Source organism: Octopus sinensis, unplaced genomic scaffold, assembly GCF_006345805.1.
Source record: "Octopus sinensis unplaced genomic scaffold, ASM634580v1 Contig17967, whole genome shotgun sequence".
Taxonomy (NCBI): domain Eukaryota; kingdom Metazoa; phylum Mollusca; class Cephalopoda; order Octopoda; family Octopodidae; genus Octopus; species Octopus sinensis.
The window spans coordinates 7,012-32,500 of NW_021835461.1; the positions used below are offsets into that span (position 1 = coordinate 7,012).

General features: G+C 37.3%; 1 protein-coding gene across 2 annotated transcripts; it reads right to left on the reverse strand.

Moving 5' to 3' along the window:
- Window positions 1-1,929: 1,929 nt before the first annotated feature.
- LOC115231254 lies at window positions 1,930-20,225 on the reverse strand. 2 transcript variants are annotated; one of them, XM_029801314.2, is made up of 5 exons: window positions 20,080-20,225; window positions 12,061-12,184; window positions 8,514-8,711; window positions 6,729-6,965; window positions 1,931-2,060 (listed from the first exon to the last, which is right to left on the reverse strand). In XM_029801314.2, exons 3-5 carry the CDS (start codon window positions 8,692-8,694, stop codon window positions 2,020-2,022), a joined length of 459 nt encoding a protein of 152 aa, XP_029657174.1. In that variant the 5' UTR covers window positions 8,695-8,711; window positions 12,061-12,184; window positions 20,080-20,225; the 3' UTR covers window positions 1,931-2,019. The 2 variants fall into 2 exon arrangements, with proteins under 2 accessions (XP_036355900.1, XP_029657174.1); XM_036500007.1 differs by lacking the exons at window positions 12,061-12,184; window positions 20,080-20,225 and adding an exon at window positions 10,969-11,071 and having other exon boundaries at window positions 1,930-2,060.
- Between the last annotated feature and the right edge of the window lie 5,264 nt (window positions 20,226-25,489).

Consider the following 25,489-nt stretch of genomic DNA (forward strand, 5'->3'; position numbering starts at 1 on the left):
CACGCCACGCGTACATACATACAAAAACAAACAAAACTAAGCATATTAATGTTATTGATACTGATAATAATGTGATGCCGTACCAGACAGTTGCTCTCTTGGCATTTGATCTTAAATGATTGGGAAGTGTTATCATCCACATTGTTTTGTCTTGGTATGAAAAGATGGGCTACAGAAAATATTCTGCTCATACCACAGATTTGCTTGTCCTTAACCAGTTGAGCATGTCCCTTGATGGCTGCCAATATGTGCATCTCTCATGAACAGAAGTAGTGGAGGAGCATTATAACCATGTGTTGAGAAAAATTCTTTGGGGTTTGAATAATTCACCTCTGAAACATGGAAACATGGGTGTTTTATTCATCATCCTTATAAAAACCTTGTTCAGTGACCTTTTGAGTGGGATGAGCTACTCAACCTGAAGAAAATTCTAACTAGGCCTCACCTGCAAGATCATGCTCTGTTTATCTTGATATGAGATCACCATGTTGTGCACATATAGTTGTGATGCATGTGCCTGGTGTACCTTTGTATATTTTACATCAGTGTCACTTTGATGGCATGCACTGTTCTCTCAATAACAACAACAACAATTATAATAATATGCCTTGATGCAGTACCAGGCAGTGGCTCTCGGGCTTCTGATCTTAACTGATTGGAAGTGATATCATGTACCTTATTTTGTCTTGCTATAAAAGATGGGTTACAGCAAATATTCTGCTCAATACCACGGATTTGCTTGTCAGTTGTTTGACCGTAACCAGTTGACCATGTCCCTTAGTGGCTGACGATATGTGCATCTCTGATCATGAGCAGAAGTAGTGGGGGAGCATCATAACCATGTGTTGAGCGGGATTCTTTGGGGTTTGAATAATTCACCTCTGGAAGCATGGGTGTTTCGTTCAACATCCTTAAACAACCCTTATTTGGGGACCTTTTGAGCAGGATGGGTTACTCGACCAGAAGAAAATTCTAGCTGGGCTCCACATGCAAGGTTATGCGCTGTTTATCTTGACATGAGATCACCATGTCGCGCACATATGGTTGTGATGCATGTGCCTGGTGTACCCTTATCAGATGGGTAGTCATGATGGGTATTCTGGGCTTCATATATTTTACCCCAGTATCACTTTGATGGCATGCACTACTCTCTCACTTAATAATAATAATAATAATTTGATGAAGCCATTGCCCTTACAGTGAATGAATGCTCTCAACTTGCCCCAAACCAATATGAGTTGTGGTGACATGATGAGGTTGCAAATGTGCTGCATTGGAAAGTATAAGGAAAGTTGGGGTTAGAGAGAAGCAAAACATGGTACAAACAGAAACCACAGAGAATCACAGAGTCAGAGACCTGTAAAATCTTGTGGGATTTTTCAATGCAGAAAGGGCCAAGTGCTTGAGTACAACAAGCCAGGCCTGGTCGTTGTGGACAAGGTGAACCACATGTGCTCTATAACTGATGTTGCATACGCCTTTGACCCACAATTAGTTAGGTGAACAAGTAGACAATCCTCTTAAATGTGCTTGACTATGAAAGATGGAGATAATACTAATTATTATTGGGGCCCTGGGGACAGTATCAGAAGATATAAAGAGGAAATGAGGACAGAGCGCCAAGTAGAGCTATTACCAAAAGTCTGCCTTCTTGTCACAGCCATTATCATCAAGAAAATATTACATGGCTGAACAGAACAGATAGCATGGTACCGTAGGCTGCGGATAGCAAGCCTACAGGAGTTCCAACAAAACCTGAATTAAAAGAATGCTAATAACTGACTCTGATAGGTAGATTAGACAAAGAGAGGAGAAAAAAATTACTTACCATACGCCTCTTTAAAACTTACAATGTAAGTATCAGAGGTTAGTTGTTGAACTGAAGAAATATCTCCACCAGAACTTTTTTTTCTGTTCCAAAATATCTTTGAAGACTGTCAGAGCTGACATTTGAAGAAACATTTTTCACTTGAACACTGTTTATTTCCTTAATTCTATCCACTGTCAGTTGATTTCCTTTTAAGGTTTTTTTTTGCACATCCTCTGAACACACTCAAAATCTGCAATAAATACAATGAATGGAAATACATTTTGGTAAAAGAATCAAATTAAAGTCAATTTACTGATGTTTTAACACATTTTAGATTGAAATGATTTTGAGAATTCTTCAAATTTGGAGATTTTAGCATTAAAATGCAGTTCCAATTATTTAACAACTCCATATAGGCACAGGTGTGGCTTTGTGGTAAGATGGTTGCTTCCCAGCCATATGGTTTTGGGTTCAGTCCCACTGTGTAACACTGGAAAAAATGTATTCTACTATAGCCTTGGGTTGACCAAAGCCTTATGAGTGGATTTGGTAGACGAAGACTGAAAGAAGCCATTTGTCCGTCTGTATGTTACTGTCTCCTTGCTTGTTGTAAACGAGTGTCCCTGTCATACAAGCAGTGTCCTTCATTTCCAATCTTCCTTAAAACATGTCTGGTCACTGGGAAACATTACCTTACTTGGAAATAGGTGAGGGTTGGCAACAAGAAGGGCATCCAACTGCAGAAAAAATCCAACTCATCATCAAATGCTGTCCAACCCATGCAAGCATGGAAAAGTGGACGTTAAAACAGTGATGATGATCATGGGTCTTTAGTTAATGTTTACTGATCCTTAAATGTAAAAGGTATTTCTATTTAGGGATAACTAAAGTGAAAAACATAAGAAACAAAATTTGATTGAGCAGATTTATGATGAAAGGCAATCCAACCACGACCATTCCAATATCTAGAATGGTAGCTTCTGTTTTGAAGAAGGCAGAGTGTAATGGGAGGGATACTTTCCTGCTATTTCTATCAGCCTGATCAACTGTGTAAAGGTCTTCAGATCATTAAAAGTGTGTATTTTAAGGTAGAGATGGGAATTTCAACATTTCTCGTCTGGGCTCATTCTTGTATTCTAGAATATTGTACTTTGGTTAAAGACATGACAATATCAGAGACAAGTTAGTGATGAAGCTACTTAGACAAAAAAAACAAAAACAAACTATTTCACTAAAAATACATATAACTACCCAACCATTTCTAAAGATAGATCATCATTGGATATTTAAGTTCTGTTGTCCATGCTGGCATGGTTGGACGGTTTGACTGGGCTGGCATGCTGGAAGGCTGCATCAGACTCCAGTCTTATTTGGTATGGTTTTCTTTGGCTGAATGCCTTTCCTAACGCCAACCACTCTGAGAGTGTAATGGGTCCCTTTACATGCCATGATGGATCTTCCAAAACATGACATAATACCAAAAATCTTGGTCATTGCCTCTGTGAGGCCCAACACTCGAAAAGAACTCAGCCACTTTGCCTCCGTGAGGCCCAACATTCAAAAGATGCTCTTTATGTGCCACCAGCTGTGGTGCACTTGGCTTGACGGATCCTCTCAAGCACAGCACATCTCCAAATGTCTCTTGATTTCAAATTGTGACACAAGGCCAGCAATTTGGAGGGAAGGGTTAGTTGATTGCATTGACCCCAGTATTCAGCTGGTACTTATTTCTTGAACCCTGAGAAAGGCAAAGTTATTCTCAGCAGAATTTGAACACAAAGCATGAAGACAGATGAAATGCAGCTAAGCATTTTGTCCAGCATGCTAACATTTCGACCAGCTGGCCACCTTCTTCGATTTCGATATTTATCGACAGTTATCAAAGCAAGAAGCAGTGTGTTAAATATACTTGCTGCTCTCATTTTCTACCATGGAATATCTTCTTGTAAACTAAAGAGAAGATTCCATCACCATGTAGAAGACAACTTCATGATGCAATGGTTCATTTGTAGATGTTCTCCCCTCTCATCCCATCGTCACAACAACAATCACTATAGTTCTTAATGACTTATATTAGCACCAGGTATACTCAACACAAACACAGCTGTCTCCTCTCTTCTCATAAACCTTACAATGTATCTCCTCACCACCACCACCACCACCACCACCCCATACTGACCCCTCTTTTTAATGACCACTGTATCCAAACATCAATGATTGGCAATTCTCCAAAACTTTTCCTGCAGACCATTGACTAATACAACCAGATCAATCTCATCAATGAAGGAGTTTGACCCTCAAAAGGTCAAGGCTGTTGACCCTTTTACCTCACAATATATCGATCAATTGCCCTCTCTTCTTCTTCACTGAGCCATTTAAAAAAAACAACAAATTTTGATGTTTTACCTGTTTGTCATTCTTCTACATCATCACAACAAAATGTCTATTTTAACAATATCATCATCATCATCATTGTTATCATCGTCGTCATCATCGCCATCATCATCATCATCATCATCATCACCAACACCTACCACCACCACCACCACCACCATCAGCAGCAGCAGCAGCAGCAAGCCAAAACTAGCAAAGGGAGCTTCGAAAGCAAATGGCAAATAAAGTAACTAAACTCTTGTCTCTCTAAATAAACTCCAGGATCTATTCTACTGTCTTTTCTATCACTGCTATGAGGGCCCCTGTTTCGTCTCTCTGGTTGATTTTATACCATTGCCATTCAGGCTCTTTGATCCACTCATTGTTCCATCTCATGTCACCCTTCTTGTATCCAACTCCATCCCCTCAATTATACCAGATTCTTTCTCCTTTGAACACTGGTCCTCTGCAATCCTTGCCTCATCTCTCTGTTCATCAGTTCAAAACAATACTTTAACAGCATCAACAGGGTGTAAGGCAATGGACAATGCACACACAGCAGCATAGAAACACAGGTAGAAAGAAGGTGTGCAGAGAATTGAGATGAGTCAGGGTAAGGATGAAGAATATAAAGACTCCAGAAGATGTTAAGAAATGCAAAGAAATGAGAATGCAGAATGTTTAACCCCTGAACATTTAAACAGGCCATATCTACTAGCAGGGTGCAAAGAGCATCATACGAGCGTGATCATTGACAGAGCGGCTAACCGGCATCCGTGCCAGTGGCACATAAAAGGCACCATTCGAGTGTGATCGTTACCAGCATCACCTTACTGGCACTTGCGCCCGTGCTAGTAGGGTGCCAAGAGCACCATCCGAGTGTGATCGTTGCCAGAGCAGCCAACTGGCTTCTGTGCCAGTGGCACGTAAAAGGGCACCATTCGAGCGTGATCGTTACCAACATCACCTTACTGGCACCTGTGCTGGTGGCATGTATAAAAAAATTTGTGCGAGGTTGCCAGTACCGCCTAACTGGCCCCCATGCCGGTGGCACGTAAAAGCACCCACTACACTATCGGAGTGGCTGGCATTAGGAAGGGCATCCAACTGTAGAAACTCTGCCAGATCAAGATTGGAGCCTGGTGCAGCCATCTGGTTTGCCAGCCTTCAGTCAAAATCGTCCAACCCATACCAGCATGGAAAGCGGACTTTAAACAATGATGATGATGATGATATCTGGCCTCTTACACCAACCATACAATATCATTCTAAAAATTAACAATTACCTCGTCAACATTCCAAAGCTATGAGATAATGCATGATTAATACGAAATGATGTGAATAAATAAGCAGAAAGCTTGACAGATTAATCTGAATGCTAAAGAGTTAAGGAATGCTCTGAATTATAAAGATGAAAGTGCTAGAAGAAAGAAGAAATGTTTCAGAGTCTGTAATGAGAAAAGGTAAATAAAATGGAGAGGTGAAACAACAGACAAAAGAAAAAATCACATCAACCGAATATATAATCCTGTGTGGAAAGTCCTTTGAAGAATTTTATTGATTTGAAAATTTTAGTTTGATGTGTTCAATATTATGAGAGTATCATTACTCAACATATTCGTTTTATATTGAAACTATAATCAAAAGTAAAAGACAGGCAGACCTGTGCATGTGTTTATCATTGGCACAATGACCCTCCCAAGACTTACAAAATATATTTTGTTTTAGAATTAAACTATATATTTGTATTATTATTCAGTAATATGCATTTACAAGGTAAAGACTCAGTTTTCTTTCCATTTTGTTTTAGATAGAAATTACATTTGTAACAAGTTCCCTCTATCAATCAAACAAAGATGGTAAAATATTCCATTTACTTTCCCTCTTTCCAATGTTTAGAAACTGAAGGAACGGTCAAATACTGGAATCAGTTTCACTGATAAAACATCATCTCTAATATTTCTGATTTCCTGCCTGATAACCATCATTCCTGACAAATTTCTTCCTTTCCTGATAAATGTGAGAAACCAAAAAGCAAAATCTGGGAAGAAATAAAAGATATAAATAGGTGCAGACAGGGCTGTGTGCTAAGAAGTTTGCTTCCCAACCACATGGTTCTGGGTTCAGTCCCACTGTGTGGCACTTTGGGTGAGAATCTTCTACTGTAGCCTCAGTTCAACCAAGGCATTGTGAGTGAATTTGGTAGATGGAAACTGAAAGAAGCCCAGTATGTATGTGTGTGTGTGTGTGTTTGTGTCGTTGTGTCTATTTGTTACCCGCTACTGCTTGATGACTGGTGTCAATGTGTTTATGTTCCTGTAACTTAACAGATCAGCAAAATGGAATGATAAAAGTTTCTAGGTTTTAAAAATTAAGAACCACTAGGGTCGATTCATTTAACTAAAAAAGATCTTCAAGGTGGTGCCCCAGCATGGCCTGAGTCATTAGACTAAAACAATTAAAACACAAAAGATATACCAATCCTATTAACAAAACAAAATTCAAGAAATCTTTTTCAAAACAAATTAAACTTGAAGAAACTTACCAATTTCATTTTGGCAATACACAAGAAAAGTTCCAGCTTTTCTTCCAGGGGAAACATATACAATATCCAATTTTCCTGTCTTTTCCAAAAAATCAATTAACATTTTTTCCGACATGTCTTTGGGGCCATTTGACACAATCACTGCATCTTCTTGCCAGACTAGATTTTTATACCAGTCCACATGAAGTTTATGTTTGCTTACATTATGGACCTTCCTTTGGACAACATTTTCTGCATCTGAAAATCAAAATAGCAGAAGAAATTGAGAATATAATGTCATTATTAATGAGTGGAGGGCATGGTTGTGTTGGTGTAGAACCAGGTCAGACACTTTCTGGTCATAAACATGTCCAAGTGTCCTTCCTTGTTTATGATGTTAGGTGGTACATGAAGAAGATTTAACTGCCTTTTCTAGCAGATCAAGTCATCACTTAGAGGCCCCTTTGTTCGATAGCTGAAAGGATTATGAGGTTCCCTGTACAATTAACTGGCTCTAGTTCAACAGCACATTGAGCAAGTATCTTCTACCACAGCCTCAAGATGACCAGAGCCTTGTGACTGATATTTGGAAGAGAGAAACTGTGGCCATCATAGGATGTGTGTGTGTGTGATCAGATAAACATATACACACTTATGTGTATACGCACATACAGTACTTAGAGGAAACAGTAGTCATTCACAAAGACAATTGCCAATAAAAAGCTTTATCCTGAGCAGACCAATATGTAAGCCTATTTTCCAATAAAGAGTAGAATATTTGAATATCAGAATATGTCAAAACATTTAATGAAGTGCACTGCAAAATTTCAATTAAAATTAGTCCCTTAATGAAAAGAGAGACTCATTATCTTCGTGACAGACCCATGCCAAGAAACGAGAGGAACATAACCTTGAAATTTAAATTTTTATAAATAAAAAAAAATATTTATATATATATATATATATATTGGCCTGCTCACTTAGCCAGCGGGGTGGCGTCATTTGAAGGCTAAAACAATGCAAAGCGCATTGTGACCACCGATTTGTAGCAGCATCTGATAGCCTGGTCGGTCACGTGATCAGGTGATATATATATATATATATATATATATATAAATATATATATATATGCCATTTGATATTCCTTCAGGTTAAGGTGAAGGAATGAATTTAGCAGCAGAGAGACAACTCCAAGCACGTTTCAGTTTTGAGACCTCTTCGTTATAAAAGCCTACCCATGACTGCCAGATTGTTGATGACTAAAGAATTTTAATGAGCGGATACAGAATGGTGTGACAACTTGGAATAGAACACTGCTCTACAGTTTCTCTATTGTACCTCCTTGATCACACTTTAGCCTTTCAATACCTAGCATAACCCCTACATAACCCTTTCGGTTCCTCACTCCATTTAGTAGAAGGAGTGTTTTTCCTTTTTTTTTTTCCTGTCTTGGACATTACTTGGCAACCTCACTAGTAATGATGGCAGGAAAATTGTCCCCAGTCCACTCTGTAAAGTGGTTGGCATTAGGAAGGGCACTGAGCAATAGAAACCATGCCAAAGCTGACCCCAGAGGTCAATGCTGCTCACCAGATCCTGTCAAACTATTCAATGCAAGCAAATATGGAAAATGAATGTTAAATGACGATGATGATGATTTTTAACATTGCTTTATATTAATCTAATGTGTTCACAGTAATTATGTGCAAATTGTCCAACCTATGCAAGCATGGACAACAGATATTAAATGATGACAATGATGATGTCTGTAAATGATTTCATGAAATAAAGAATATTTCTTCTAACCTTTTTCCGATTCAAAAGTGATAATAACTTCCTCAGAATCTTGGATCCGTTCTGGCTTTCCTTTAATAGGTCCTCCACTTGATCTACTCTTGTTCTCAAAATAAGACTGAATGGCTTCCAAACGGAAATCAGTTGGGATTCCTGACACCAATATCGTTCTGCCCTCATCTTCTCCTTCCATACTCGTGGCAGATATTCCTGCAAAATAAAACCAAGATTTAATGCTAGATAAATACAAGTTATTCACCATCCATGTAACAATATAATGCTATCCACATCATAAACATCCACTTTACATGCCTGATGTAAACCTGAAATACATATAGCCTTCAAACAGTCCAGATATGCTACAAATAACAGCCAAAGTTTTTCAAAAGTTCTCCCATTTTTAAAATAGACGAATACATTTGCTAAAATCGTCTTGTCTTGAGAATATCTGCAAAGAAGTTATGGCATTCCTGATTGAACAATGCTAATTTCACTCACAGAAACCAGAGTTCTAACATATGTCCATGAAATCTGAAAGTCACACCTCTGAACGAATCCAGCTTTAAAATCTTTAAAAAGATGTTTTGCAATAAAACAGCCACACAAATGCCATTTAGTATGACAAACTTCATCTAAATACACATTTTCCAAACAATTCTTTCTTCTATAGGCACAAGGCTTGAAACTTTGGGGGAGAGTTAATCAATTAGATAAACCCTAGTGTATAACTGGTACTTACTTTATTGACCCTGAGGAGATGAAAGGTGAAATTGACCTCAGTGGAATTAGAACCCAGAACATAAAGATGGATGAAATGTCACTGAGCATTTTGTCCACATTTTCCAAACAATGACAATGACCACAACAACAATAACAACCAAAAGTACCAATCTGATTAGCCTGATTAATGCCACAACATCATATAGAATACATTCAACAAAAGAACACCCCAACCATTCACCCACCAAACTCAACCAGATGAACCTAATTTATAAATACAGCTTTGTGTTGGGCCCTCAATTCCTTGATAGGGTTGTATGGGGCACTATGGTCAGAAATGGCATGTCTTGGGTATTTTTAAACCCGGAGGGACCAGGAGATGTGGTGATTTGCTGTACTTGAAAAATCATGTGAAGCTAAGTAAAAAGCTTGTCCTTTCAGGGGTGGGTGCAACATAAAAACACTCCCACGCTGGGGTTGTGTCAACACACCCTTGCCAGTGGCATGTAAAATGCACCCAGCACATTCTGTTAAGTGGTTGGCATTAGGAAGGACATCTAGCTGTAGATACCATGCCACAACAGACAACTGGAGCCTGGCCAGCTCCATTTCAAACAATCCAACCTATGCCATCATGGAAAGAGGACATTAAACAATGAGGAGGATGATGTCAAGGCCATCCTTCTGCAAGAATGACCAAAACTGGTTTCTTCTAAAAAGAGGGAGAGAGAAACAGAAAGAAAAAGTGAGAGGCTGAGAAGAATTGACCCCAATACTTTGTTTATTGACTCCAAAGTGATCAAAGACAAAATTGATTTCAGCATCGCAAAGAGTCAGAAGGATTGCCACAAATCAACCTATCTGGTGCTCTACAGACTCTGTGACTTGACCACCTCATAAACATTACAGAAATCACCTAAAAACAAGTTTATGTTGCACATTGTGCTGCAGCTCATACAGTAGTAGTAGAGGAAGCATTTCTTGTTCGGCGTGCTGAACATTGCTCATTGCTCTGGACGGCTCGTTGTGCTAACCATTCACAACGCCGCTCCTCACTTTCCCTTCTTCGCACTGAAGCCATCCTAAGTGCATTGAGAGAGTTCCTCCTGGCGGCGTCTTCAGCAGATTCATTTGCATGCATGCGTTTACTTTTCTTTGCAGCATTTGTTTGCCCACCTATATTGGAACTTTTGCGTCGAGGTATGGTGGAAAATTATCAGTTTATACAACAGAAAAAGTCCTAAGGAAAAAGCGGTGAATGTATAGCACCCAAAAAATTGTAACCTGTAGTTTGTAAAAATGTTTTTCAAGCAGACTGAATTGATTTTGGGTAAGAGTTTTGAAGTGGCTAGTTTAAGTTGGAATAGTTATATGGAAAAAAGCACTCATGTGTAAACAGAGGCAAATCATAGCTTGCAAATGAATATTGCTGGCAGTACTGTGCAAGCAGTCGATAAGAGCTTGCCACAGCTGACAAAGTAAAGTATTGATTTTTCCCAGTTGGGCATGTTACGTTTTTCACTGGCTCAAGCCAAATCCTAGGCAAATTGAGAGTAGTCTATTTATGCTGGGAGTGCAGAATTTTGAGGAAAAAATTATACGAAAAAGCGTCCCAAGTCAAAGAGAGGACACATGTCAAATTTGGTGAAATTCGGTTGGAAATTGTGGGAGTAGAAGTGGTTCACACAACATACACACAGAGACAGACAGCCAACTTGCCTTTTAATATATAAGATCAAACACATACCATTGCATAGATGTGGTGGGTTCAAATCCTTGGTGAATTGAGAGTAGTCTATTTATGTTGGGGGTGTGGAATTTCAAGGAAAAAATCATAAGAAAAAGTGTCCTAAGTCAAAGAGAGTACACATGTCAAATCTAGTGAAATTCAGTTGAAAATTGTAGGAGTAGAAGTGGTTCACACAACAGACAGACAGACAACTTGCCTTTTAATATATAAGATACAAGAAAATGAAGTAGTTAGTTAATTAGTTAGTTAATTTTTTGGCTCAGAAAGCAAAAAGCAAGGCCATGTAGTGGGGACATGGAGTTAGGTACAGGGTGGTGTTCATGTAAAGAGTTCATGCCACTTGTGGTCAAGGGAGACTTTGAACCGAGCGATCGTCGGCATCCTCACCATCTCGTCCGGCAGCTTATTCCATGGATCCGCAACCCGGACGGAGAAAGCCCCTCTCCTTCGATTGAGATGAAATCGTCGCAGATAGAGCTTTTCGGAATGACCCCGCAGCCGATGCTCTGGAGCAGGAGTGAAGAACAGCTCTTTCGAGAGGTTACACTTTCCGCTTATGATGTAGATTATTATGTGTCCAACCCTTGGTTTTGAACCACATAATACGGCAATTGTGATTGGTCAATTGCTTCGTTGGGGTTGTGGTACTCCTGTCACAATGCCAGTCACCGTGACTCCTGCTCAAATGTGGAAAGCAAGGAAACCAAACCTGTTGCTGTTTTTTTTCACTTTGTGTTTTAACAGACTAATGTACAACTTTTGGATTACAACTGGCCAATCAACAAGGCTCAGCAAATTCTCAACAAGTTATTCTTTGATGCCTTACCAATGCTTTACATAAAGAATCTTCAAAGTTGAATTTAATCAGAAAGGAGTGAGTTGCCTTAGCAACAGGACGGTTTACCAATCTATATATATCTATAATATAAATTGGACATGGGCGATCGTTGTATTCTTTCTTGTCTTGAGGTTCACAACCAAATGGCAGGATGAATTTGTGCAAAAAATGGCACACATGGGTGCATAGATTGGAATGCAGTTTGTATTTTTTTCCTAGCCTCCCTACATACCGAGAAAATCGATAAAAACCTTTTCCTATTGGAATTCCCCTCTTTCTTCCGCCATTAAAACATCCAGTTGCTTAGAAGCTGTTTTTTGACAGGATGAGCCAGGAAATTTTCATATAGTTGGAGATCCAATCGAAACTGGGGACCTGAAATGATAAGGTTGAGAAATGGTGTTATAGATTATGCCTAACCGAAAACAATCATAGTCACAACATCCAAAAAGACTGGGTGAAACCGGGCTTAGCTGCTAGTATAATATAAATACACTTTCTGCCTTTAGAGACCAGCTTAAAGCACAGGAGTGCATGCACACAGACAGACACACACACACACGCACACGCACACACTGTGTCTCTCTTAATGAATCTCTAAAAGGTAACACATTATTAAAGACAGAAACATTCACATTAAAATTAGATTTAGAGCCGAGTGGTGTCTAAATCTAAATGTGTTTAATATAAATGTTCTTATAATTAAACACATTGAGATATAGACACCACCCGGCTCGTGACATTGGCCTATATCGTGTCCACTTGACCAACGATGTATGACTAAATCTATCATATATGAGGCAGAAGCTACTGCAACCGTAAATAATAATGCAACTGTTAAGAAGACCTATGCTGGATTATGAGAAGGAGAATTTAAAAATCTCTATGCCAATCACATAGGACATAAGGACAAAAGTAAAGCTACCAAGTTGGCTAGATACATATGGACTTTGAAAGATAATGAAATACTGCATGGGATTAAATGGAAAATAGTTGAGAAATCCATACCTTATGATATGTGGTTTGCGTCTGAAGAATATGTTTGAGATTTCTCAACATATGAAACTACTAGTAGCGCTTTAATACATGTATTGTGACCTTTAAATAAATAATATTTATCTCTCACAAGATGGAGTACTTTTTTTGTTGAATTTTCTATCATGGATCAATACTTTATATGTATATATACATATTTAATATAATAAATGTGAAAATTTTCGTTTTCAGATTCGTTTCCTATGTAGAAGGAGAAAGAACGAAAAAAAATAAAGAAAGAAGGAAGGAAAAAAGTGTAGACTAAAAGAGAGGAACTATTACAGAGAGTGAGAGATGATATAGGTAAGCAAGAAAAACAGAGAATGTGAAAAGGGAGAGAATTGGTTGAAAACTGCAGTTTTTAGAGAAAAAACATAAAACATGTTTCTTCCCAATTTCTTGCTTTATGCGAGAGCTCTGAGCAAAATATTATAGTGCGTGGCCATCCTTGGCACATAAGTAATGTGTGTGTAAAGTTTGGTGAAAATCGGTTGAAAACTGTAGAAATGCATACATATTACACACGCAAACAGACATCCTTTGTTTTATATATAGAGATTATTCAGGCTCAGGAGGGGTGTCCACAATATTTGCTTGTAGCTTTGTAAATTTTTTACATACAGATTTGAAATTGTGTCAGTGGGTGCTTTATATACCACTGGTTGATAGTTATGTAATTTTAGCTGATCTTTTTTTAGCTGATTAATTTAACTTTTATGGGTATGTAAATTTAATTAACAGGTGTAAAAGCAACAACATTATGGATAAACACTAAAATTGAAATTCTTAATGCATCTTATCTGTTTGATTTGTTACAAAAATTATCCCAGATGGCAACCAACAAAAAGTTTGCCACTTTTCAAGATGAGGTACATTAATTTGAATTAATTAAAATACAGGTATAACTGATACAAGATTTTATTCTTTCAGTAAATATTTCATACCTTAGTGTGGAATAATATTTTGGGGTGCATTCAATGTATCTGAACTCCAAACTCGCCCCAAGCTACTTTTTTTCCAGAAAAGAAAGGTGGGAGGGGTGGTAGAGACCTTGAAGTTTCCCACAAAGGGAATTTTGTTTCACGAGTCCTTTTTTTCTTTTCCAGATTATTTTGCATGCTTTCAATGAATCTGACATCGAAATCATGCATAAATGGCTCCTTTTTCCAGAAAAGATTTGGCTGTTATTTCTAGCATGCCCTACTACCACATAACAATTATTTCCATTGACACCGAAATATTTACCAGCTTTTTCCCTTCCATTTATTTTTTCCACTTTATGGAAGTTAATATTTTCTATGTTGACATCCTCCTCAGTTAATTGTGCTTTTCACCCACTTCTCTGCTTTCTAGAAGAAAAGCCCTTACATTATCTCAAAGCTATGAGAATTCACTAATATGATTTGTTTATTTTCTAAAAAGATTTCGTCGAGGAATCAGATACAATGGGTTTTGGCCATTTTAAACATTAAAGGGTTAAAAGTGCCAAAACTATAAAATCAGCCTTTTTGGGGGCTTTAGAACCCAAAAACTATATAGTTTTTTTGTTTTGGGGTTTTTTTCGCTTAAGAGTTAAAAATCCTGATTTTATAGTTTTAAATTTCAAAGGGCCTAAAAAAAGGCTGATTTCATAGTTTTGGCCCTTTTTAAGGTTTTTAAAGGGTTTTAGAGCCAGAAAAGGTAAAAAATAAAACTCAAATGAAACATAATATTAGTATTAAACTAAAAGAAGTTTACTGATAAGGTGATCATAAATTTTTTTTTTTTTTAAATTGGAAAACATGATATATGCATGATTCAACTTTTCCTCTTCTCCGCTATTTTGTTGATGATATAAATGTTGCCCTTCTTGAAAATTAGCAAACTAAAATTTTCATCAGACAAGGACGATCTCTTGACACTCAAGATGTCTTTGTCCATGGAAAATAAATGTTCAACTGCAGCACTGGAAGGGACGGATGTGTTGAACTTGACAAACAAGTCCACCAACACTTGGTCACTGAATGGCGCGTACAATATTAAATATGATAAGACAATCATTAAACAATAGAAACTTGTAAACGTTTACTGGTTTTATTGAAATTTTGGGATTAGTGGAAGCTAAATGTAACGGAAGTTAATTAGTCTGGTAATGATTTTCAAAGTTAAATCGTTAATGAAAATATTAACTTTGTTAATTAACGATTAACGGACTTATGCCCAGCTCTGAGAGAAAGAGAGAGTGAGAGAGACAGACAGACAGACAGACAAAAGAAATAATATCTCAGTTCTTAGCAACAAGTTGATTTCAACGTATTTTCGCAAGACTGATCTTTGAATTAGTCAGTTTTTTAGGATAGAGGTAAGAACTTTTCCATATCTTCTATAACTGGTATTTTATCATACGTTCTAAGAAAAGGAACTTACAATTATTCTAATCCATTACTGATAAATATAATATTGCATATAACTTCTTTTTATGTTTTGCAATTTTCAGAAAACTTTTGTGAATTTGTCTTCTACACATGAGAATTCAAATGATTATGAAAAAAATTGTGTGTGATTTAAGGTTGATTTAGCTGATACATTCTTTGTCTCTTTGTCACTGGCATGTATTAATATTTTGCAATATTTTTCTCCCCATAAACACGTTTAGTGGAATGATGATGCACCCAAGGGTGGATTTGAGTCAAAGATTTGGACTATCCATATTTTAAAATTCCGATTTAAAAGAAAATACAACAGAGAGTAGAAATGAAGGTAGCAGGTGCTCGTGGTTTTTATTTTTTGGAATTTTCAGAAAAGTTTTGTGAATTTGTGTTCTATGCACTGGAATTCATATACTTATTGCCAAATAAAAAGGAAAAAGAAAAAAAAATTCTTATTTAAAACCACATAAATCCTAAAAATTTCCTACTTCTTTTCAATTTTTTTTTTAAAAATCAGAGTTTAAAATACAGAAACTCAGAACGTTTTGCTTAAATTCCAGCAGTGGACCATTCTTGAAGAATATCAATACATTATAGTAACAAAGAAATGAAGAAGAAATCAAGAGGCTGTGCGATGTGCTAAAAACAACAGCTAAATTGCCTAAATCCCATACAAAAATTTTATTTGCCTAATCTTTTGAATTTCCATGTGTAGAAGAAAAATTTTCTGAAAATTAAAAAAAATAGTAAAGTTACGAGGGGTTATACGGGGTGCTTTAATAAAAATTCTGCTTCTCCGACTAAGAGGAAATGCCGACCATATTCCATTGAATATCTGTCTTGTGGCTGTATTCTATCAGCACAGAATGAAGGGAAAACAATGTCTCAGCCAAGCCAGCTCAGAATTCCTTCAGAGACCAAGTTCAAAGACAACTAAAACAATCCAGTAGAATATTTTAGAAAACTGCACAATGAATTCCAAGCAAGGAAAATGGAGAATAAGTGACAAAATCATAATGGTTGACTGGAATCCTATGAAATTTCTAAAATGATAGCAAAGATTGGGAAACCCCATAATATTGGTGAAACTAATTTTGCCAGCGGTATCTGTCATAGTGTCATCATTTATGAAACAAAATGCTACTGAGATTACTTGTAAGATTCCTTTAAGCAACTCATCAGTGTCACTGTGCGTCAATGAAATGGCTAAGATGGAGAGAAGCAACCTGTAGCCAAACTGCAAGTAAAGAAATTTCTTCTTCAACCTGATGAATCTACCCTGAGAGACAGTAAAGCTATAGTATTGGCATATAATCGTTTTTTTTTTGGTGGTGGTGGTGGTGGGGTGTAATGAATTCAGAGAGGAAATTCATTTTACCAGACATCTTAAAACAGATACTAAAGGCAAAACAAATTTTCAAAGGCACTATAACTTATTTCGAGGAACATAATATTCCCCTGGGAAATGTGAGAGTTTGTGCTAATGACTGTGTTCCGCCCATGATTGGCAGATACAGAGATTTTGTTGCCTGTTGAATAAATGGTATTTTCTATACACTGTGTGATAACACCAGTAACACCTACTTGTGAAACAATCAAGAGCACATCTGCACGATCCCCTTAATATTGTAATATTATTTACAAGATCACATATTTCATGAATTCTGTAATCAAAATGGAGAAATTGAATGCTTTGTAATTCACACGAACATGATATGGTTATCAAACTGTCTGCGTCATTTTTTTTTGTACTTTGGTATATTATTGTTTCATTCCTGGCTAACAACAATCGCAGCCAACAAATGATTCCAGCTAAAAGTACAACTGCACTTCCACTCCACAAATGGTTGCAGCTAAATGCGATATATTTTATTTATCAGAAAAATTTGATAAAATATATCTGACAAACAGCTTCAAGAAGACTTTGACCTCATATCCTCCAAAGGAGCGATTGCTGCTTTTCTGGGGAAAGTACAGCTCTAGGAAATAAATATTGTATGCTGTGTATTATTAGAATTTCCCTGTTTGGAATCAATTAACAGTAATCTGCACGATGACGACCTTGTTTACTGAACATTTGAAAAACTTGCATAATGATATGCAAGGTCAGTTTTATGACCTGCTGCAGTTAAATATACCGCGTTGGGTGACATTTCATGTTGCTGGTGTAGATATCTGTTTGCAGGAGAATCTCATTGAATTGCAGAACGATGAAATATTTCAAGCAAGATTTAAAGATGGAGAACGTAATGTATGGTAAAAAAAATGACACTGCTACAAAGTATCCATTATTCTGGTGGGGGAGTGCAGTTGTACTTTACTGCTTTTCCTTTATCTTACCTTGTTGAATCTGGTTTCAGCCATGTCGCTAATTTACTGTGAACAGCTCATAATTGAATCGACGTTGTAGAAAAAGGTGATCTTCAATTATCATTGACAACATAAGAGCAGAACAATTTAAAACTAGCAAAGCAGCACCAACCACCAGACTTGCATTAAAGAAATTAACACAAAGGTACTACCTTATGTAAATAAATATATACCTGTATATTTATTTTACTTGGGAGCATTCATTTTCCGTAGAATTTAGTTGTTAAGAAATTGGTTATAGGTCCACAGTACACAAGATATTTTAACGACTTTTATACAAGTCCTAATTTGACTTTTTTAAACATCGAATGGGTATGGTGGGTGTGGGGGAGGGTCCCAAGGAGTAAAATAGGAATCAAAGGGGTTCTCAGGTAAAAAAAAAAGCTTGAGAACCCCTGGTTTGCGTAGCTGAGAGTTTGGAACGTAGGTAATAGATATTATTTTGAAGGAATTTTTCCTCAAACTTGACCCAATTGTAAATGAGGTAACAAATAAAATATGTCGATAATTTTTGGCAAAGAAGCTATAAAGAATATTTTATGTTGAGTTTCATTAATTTCATATTATGTGCTATTTTTCCAAAATCCTCTTTCATTTGACCAAGATATTTAAGGTTTTGTTGCATATCTGATCTTTCTGATGTCTAAGGACGGATGTTTATGTGTATGACTCTTTTTGCAAATTTAATTCTGGGGAAATAGAAAAGCATATTCACTTAGTCTTGTCTTACCCATTTTGCCCCGCCTATATTTGTCTTTTATATGCCGAAAGAAAACAGTGATAATTTTCTGAAATATTATTCTGAATATATCATAGGTTTTACTGAGTTTAGAGAAGGTCTTTACTCCGTTGATAGAGTTTTGGTAAGGTAGTGAATATTTAAAAAAAATATATTTTCTTCAAAGTCAAAATGTTACTCATTGTACCCCACCTACTCTTAATGGAAACTGGAAAAGCAGACTTTTGGAAATAGCTGTTTGAATTTTCCTGTTTTTATTGGGGTGTGCCCCACTTTCTTTCTTTCTTTTTTTTTTAACACATTACAAAACAATGAAGGGAAGCTGTTTTAAAAAAAGAATTTTTTAAATCCACGTCTTTGAAATGTTGGTATCTCTACCCCGCTCTCTCTTTCTCTTTGTCTGTCTGTCTCTCTCTCTCTCTTTCTCTGTATCTCTCTCTCTCTCTCTCACTCATCCTGTCTTTGGAACAGCAACAACAAAAATGATTTCTGTCTTTTTCGTAATTTTCTGTCATTTTATCTTCTACATTCTGAAACATATGTAACTCACATTAAAAGAAAGAAAAAACCTTACCCCACTCTTCCCTACCGCAAGTGGATGTGTGAAAAACGAAACTTGAAGTTCTTTTTTTTTAAATTGCAAGTTATGATTTTTATTGCCTTCTCAGTGTTTACTGTTTTACAAAATTAAACTAGAAAACTGGACAAAACAGAGAATACAATTGAAAAAAAGAAAAAAGAAAAAAAGAAAGAAAGAGAAAAAAGAAAAAAAACAAAAGAACAAAACAATTTACCACCTTGGGTTGAAAAGTTGAGGGCGCTGGGAAACCTTTCTACTGGTTATTGAGACACACCAGTACACTTGCAGCGTTGCCGCAGATGATGGCGAAGCTGCTACGCTGGAACAGCCAAGCGCCCTCATGAGCCTCACCAGTTACCTCTGCCAGGTGAGTTGCCAGTGAAGACAGGAATCTCGCAGTGGCCCGACTCCACTAGACGTCTTGAACGCCACACGATGGAAAATGTAGTTGGCCGACAGATCGCAGTATTTCAGGATTTTGTTCTGATCGGCCGCAGAAGCTGTGGATCTCGCCCTGACCACAGCATCCAAGATGTGAGAAGAAGCAAAGGAGTCGCTAACTGTGACATCCCAGACAACGGACCAGGGGCATAGAGTGAGGCTGTCAGATCTCCTCTCGTCACATCTGGACAATCCAGATGGTTCTAAGATGTATGGGATGTTTTCCCGGGCCAAGCTCCTCTTGAGTATCAAGTTCAACTCTATATGATGCGCAAAGCGACCAGCATGAAAAAGTGTATCTATAAAGCGACATTTTCGGTCATTTGTTTAAATTTTCTCTCCTAAATCATCAAATTCAATTATTTGAAGGAGATGGGTTTTGAGATTTAAATTTGGCAATTTTCTAAGATTTTAATTTTGTTATGAGGGGCCCATCGATCTTGAAGTGCCTCGTGCCCCCTATGGTTTAAATACAACCCTGCATCTGAAAGGTATTTGCAGAACATTTCACGAAAAAAAAAAAAAAAGAAAAAACATTAATTTTTCTCAAAGTTATGAGAAAATAAAGTCATGGGGCAAAGTTGTGTGGTTATGATGTAGTGAAAAGTATTGAAAGTGACTTTGTGAAGAATATGTAAAGCAATCGAAAAATGGGTTTACAGAAATTAAATTAGGAAGTTGTAAAGCGCAAACTTACCTCGTAACAGCTCAGAGCAAAATTGAAACTTGAATATTTATCTGATGGTTTTTAAGTCGTTGATTGGTTTTACAATTTTGTATGATATCAATGTTTTTCCGAGAAAATCACTTCCCCTTTGTCCTCTTTTTCATGATTTGCTTTCATGAGAACTTTGTGATAACAGTTTATTATCATTATTTGCAACAGACGAAATATAAAAAAGGAAGTGGCTGATAAAGAGAGAAATAAATTGTTTTAATAGGAAATACACAATGAAAGTAGGTTAGGGAAGATTTCACTTTCATTTTTGTCAATGACCTCAGTAAAACTTACCTGGTTTTCCCCAGTGGTGGCCACTGATTGGCATGTTTCCCCCCACCCACAAACCTTCTGTGGGTATACACAGAGTCTTACCTACTTAAATGTGCACCCTATCAACAGGTTTGTTTCCTCATAACTTTCAGAAAAATGGATATTTTAAGAAATTTTCTACAAATGACGTAGTTGACGATTATATGAGAATTGATATGAAAAAGAAAGTAGGTGAGTGCTCACAACAGCACACAATGAGACACATAACGATATCTTTTTTCAGTTCAAAGTTCATTTAGTAGATATATGCGATATGTGTCAGTATGTATTCTTTTACTTGTTTCAGTAATTTGACTGCGGCCATGCTGGAGCACCGCCTTGAAGGGTTTTTAAAGTTGAAGAAATTGACACCAGAACTTATTCTTTGTAAGCCTAGTACTTATTCTCTCGTTTTTTTTTTCTTTTTGCTGAACGCTAGGTTGCGGGGATAAAGACGCACCAAGCAATAGCGAGGGACGGACGGAGATACGCGCGTGCGCACACACACACGCATATATATATAGTACAAAGTAAGATAGGGGTTATGGGTGTAACCCACTATGGGATATCATTTATCCAATATACTGTTGGTAAAGTACCCAAATTCTTAATACATAAATGTTTTTAATTGCAAAGCAATTAACTCATTTATTGTATTAAACGGGTGAAGGTAGAGAAATATTTTTACCGTAAATTTATAATACAAATAAGAAAATGGAGAAACAAATTGGTTTGTTCATCAACTTACGGATATTATAATGTTGGATTATTTATTCATTTTACAAATGAGAACATCAAAAGCATACAAAAATATTATATAAATCAATAGATAAGATAGTAATACAAATACAGATTTTAAAAGTCATAGTATAAATTAATGAAATCCATAAACTGCTTCTTACAGCTCTTTTTACCTATGGTCAAAAGTGAATCTAATTTTCATTGCCTATAGATTTCAACATACTAAAGTTGTAGGCATTTAAAAAATATAATACTTATATATTAAAAAACCATAGGCCTCGTCAGAGGTTATAATGAACTTTAAAAATATTAATATTAATATTAATATACTAAACATGATACACATATTACTTAATATATTAAAATAAACAATAAACAAATATCAAAATATACATATATACATATACATACATACATATATATATACATATACATACATCCTTACATATATGTATGTGAAATGAACAGAAGTGTGATCAGCATCTTCTCATATATCAGGAAATTACATCTACATTATTATGGATAAATTCATCGTCTCTGAGTATGAAATATCTCCTAATATCTCCGGAAATTACACCTGCATTATTATGGATGGATTTACCTTTTCTGTGAAACTAAAAACCTTTTATAAAACTGTGCATCTTTAGAGAACTTGTGAAGTCTGCTTACAATCTAACTTTGCTTTTTATTGAACTCTCTTCGATACTTCATGAGTGTAGCCTCACCCCTAGGATGTTTGGAAAACTCATATGTGTTTTGGCTGATGAATACAGGACACTTGTATTTGCTGCAATATTTGCAGCTTTTAATAAAGCTGTTCTTCGTATGAAACAATTGTACTGAACAACTAATCCAGTCTTGTTGCTTTTTTCTTGTTTATAATCACCCCACATTATTTTATGGTTAATACCATATAGATTTCTGGTGCATCTAAGTTAAGTACCGCATTCATTTGAACTCATTGGAATTCACTTGAATCTTAATTGTTGTTACTTACATATATATATATATATATATATATATATATATATAATTACCCTGGAACCCGGAACGTCTCGCTGTGCTTGAGGAGACCTGTTGAGTCAAGTACATGAACATGAACATCGAAATAAATATAAATATCAATGGAAATAGTAGTTGTGATACCTGTGCCGCTGGCACATAAAAAGCACCATCCGAATGTGGCTGATGCCAGCGCCGCCCCGACTGGCTTCTGTGCCAGTGGCACATAAAAAGCACCATCTGAACGTGGCTGACGCCAGCCAGCGCCGCCCCTACTGGCTCCTGTGCCGGTGGCACATAAAAAGCACCATCTGAACGTGGTCGATGCCAGCGCTGCCCCGACTGGCTTCTGTGCCGGTGGCACATAAAAAGCACCATCCGAACGTGGCCGATGCCAGCGACGCCCCGACCGGCTTCTGTGCCGGTGGCACATAAAAAGCACCATCCGAACGTGGCCGATGCCAGCACCGCCCCGACTGGCTCCTGTGCCAGTGGCACATAAAAAGCACCATCCAAACGTGGCCGATGCCAGCGCCACCCCGACTGGCTTCTGTGCCGGTGGCACATAAAAAGCACCATCCGAACGTGGCCGTTGCCAGCGCCGCCTTAGCTGGCTTCCGTGCCGGTGGCACGTTAAAAGCTCCAACCGATCGTGGCCGATGCCGGACCCCCCTGGCACCTGTGCAGGTGGCACGTAAAAAGCACCCACTACACTCGCGGAGTGGTTGGCGTTAGGAAGGGCATCCAGCTGTAGAAACTCTGCCAGATCAGACTGGAGCCTGGTGCAGTCCCTGGCTTCCCAGACCCCGGTCGAACCGTCCAACCCGTGCTAGCGCGGAAAACGGACGTTAAACGATGATGATGATATATATATATATATATATACAATACAAATATACATACATAAGCAAAGCATATATAGTATTCACATGCGCAAAATACATTAATGAACACAATTAAACAATATATTCCAGTGGATATACCATACGTCATATACGTATATAAATACATTAGAACATATAAACACGTCTATGCTTATCAGTAACAACAATATTATTGTATTAACAATAATCTTCAACAGATCTTACATACTATAATAATGTCTTCGTGAGCTATTAGAAGTTGACAAACCAACTAAGGGATAGTACCTATCCAATATACTGCTTGTAGAGTACCCAATTATTCATAGCCAAGTGCTAGTTATTGCACTTGCAATTGAGTATTATATATGGGCGGAGGTAAAAAAGTGATTTACCCATGATTTATACAGCAAATAAGAAAACGGAGAGGATATACAATTGACAGACATCAGCCAGTAAACATTCAAGTATGTCTATTTATTCAATTGTATTGGATAAATACACGCATAATTGCTGGCCTTATTCCTAAATTAGAAATCATTAATCCTCTTTGACCATCTTATTTCAGTTTTCCGTAACCTCTGCCTCATTGACAGTTCATCATCGCAGGTATTGCAATTCAGGGGAAATAACTGATACACATTGTCATAAGAGTAATTCACCTTGACGGATTTAAGCAACTGGACAAATGAATCTTTTATGAATAAAAACATCGGTTGTCAACGTTTTCAGTCACATATTTAGCTTAGAACACAGTTAAAGAAAGGCTCAGCGGGAGAGAGAGAGAGAGAAAGTGGTGCTGCTACTGTTTCTGGTTGTTGTTGTTGTTGTTGTTAAGCAACAAGACGGTTAAGGGTGATTAAGGTGATGGTCTAGGGCTTAAAGGCGGGAGATCCCAGACCTTAGATAAAAAAAATCTTTGGTCGTCTTGTTGTAGTCGAGGGCTCTTCGTTGACGCTCGACACTATTGGGAGGTGGCCCTCGAGGTCGCTGGAAATAGAAATCTCCAGGCCCAAATTCTTGGACGGCTACTGTTGTTGGTGCTAGAGCTGGTGGTGGAGGTGGCGACGGTGAGTGGATGGAGAAAAATAATTTTTTGGGGAATTGAACTAAATTTTTTTAATATCACCTATTACTTAACACATGCACATCCCAAACTTGCCATTCACTTCCGAAAGAAACCAGTTTCCCCTTTGCCTGTCTTATGCAGTGGCTATCCACAAATCACAAGGGCAGACATTTGATCGAGTGGGGGCTGTTCTTGCCTGAACCTGTATTCGGCCATGGTCAGCAATATGTTGCATTCTCAAGGGTTTGCAAATTATCCAATGCGTGAGTTAAAGCTGTCAACACTGACAAAGAAGGGAAGAAAAGAGCGATAACTTACACAAAGAACATAATCTGCAAAGAAGTAGTGGATTAAAAGATTTATGCAAATTGAAATGTGTATTGGCTCTGACCCATCGCATTGGCTCATAAGTTACCAACGATGTGGTTTGCAGCGTATGCCATCATAATAATACTAAAACTCTATGGATGTTTGTTGGTACTCGAAATATCTCAGAAATAGTATATTTTATCTTAATCTTTTTTTTTCTTGCATATTTATTTTCATACTTAGCTTCGACAGTACAATATTTGTGACATTATTAATGAAAAGGAGTAAACACTATTTTTGTCTATTTCTTGAAAAAAAGAAAAAGCATAGCTTCCGTGACATCAACACACATACATACATACAGAATACATACACATATAACGAATGTGATGGGGTGTCAATCAACACAAACACACGGCCTCCATCTGTGACATATCGTGGCACTCCGTCGGTTACTATGACGAGGGTTCCAGTTAATCCGATCATCGGAACAGCCTGGTCGGGAAATTAACATGCAAGTGGCTGAGCACTCCACAGACATGTGTGTACCCTTAATGTAGTTCTCGGGGGAAGATTCAGCGTGATACAGAGCGTGACAAGGGTAGCCCTTAGAAATACAGGTACAACAGAAACAGGAAGAGAGAGTGAGAGAAAGCTGTGGTGAAAGAGTACAAGGTTCGCCACTATCCCCTACCAGAGCCTCGTGGAGCTGTGGGTGTTTTTGCTCAATAAACACTCACAACGCCCGGTCTGGGAATCAAAACTTCGATCCTACGACCGCGAGTCCGCTACCTTAACCACTGAGCCATTGCGCCTCCACTGTCTGTGACATATACATACACATAGTCTTTGCGCACTCTGAGCAAAAAAAAAAAAAAAAAAAGACTTTCACCTTTTGACGTACACAATATTTTAATGATTTGGAAATATTTTTAACTGAATGGCATTTCAAAAATATAAGTTGTTTGTTCAGCAAGAATTTGTATTTTAGCATTCTTCAAACACTATTTTAATGGATTTTTAATTATTTTCAGGTTGTTAATTTCCATAATTTTTTTTTATTTATTTACATTTATTTACATGAGAGAAGAAAGTG

Bases quoted from the DNA above. Each gene is read 5' to 3' on its own strand.
- LOC115231254 (XM_036500007.1), bottom strand. From the start codon at position 8,694: ATGGAAGGAGAAGATGAGGGCAGAACGATATTGGTGTCAGGAATCCCA. The intron at 6,966-8,513 runs GTTAGAAGAAAT...TTTGATTTTCAG, and splicing joins CACTTTTGAATCGGAAAAAG to ATGCAGAAAATGTTGTCCAA. The intron at 2,061-6,728 runs GTAAGTTTCTTC...TATTTATTGCAG, and splicing joins GTATTGCCAAAATGAAATTG to ATTTTGAGTGTGTTCAGAGG.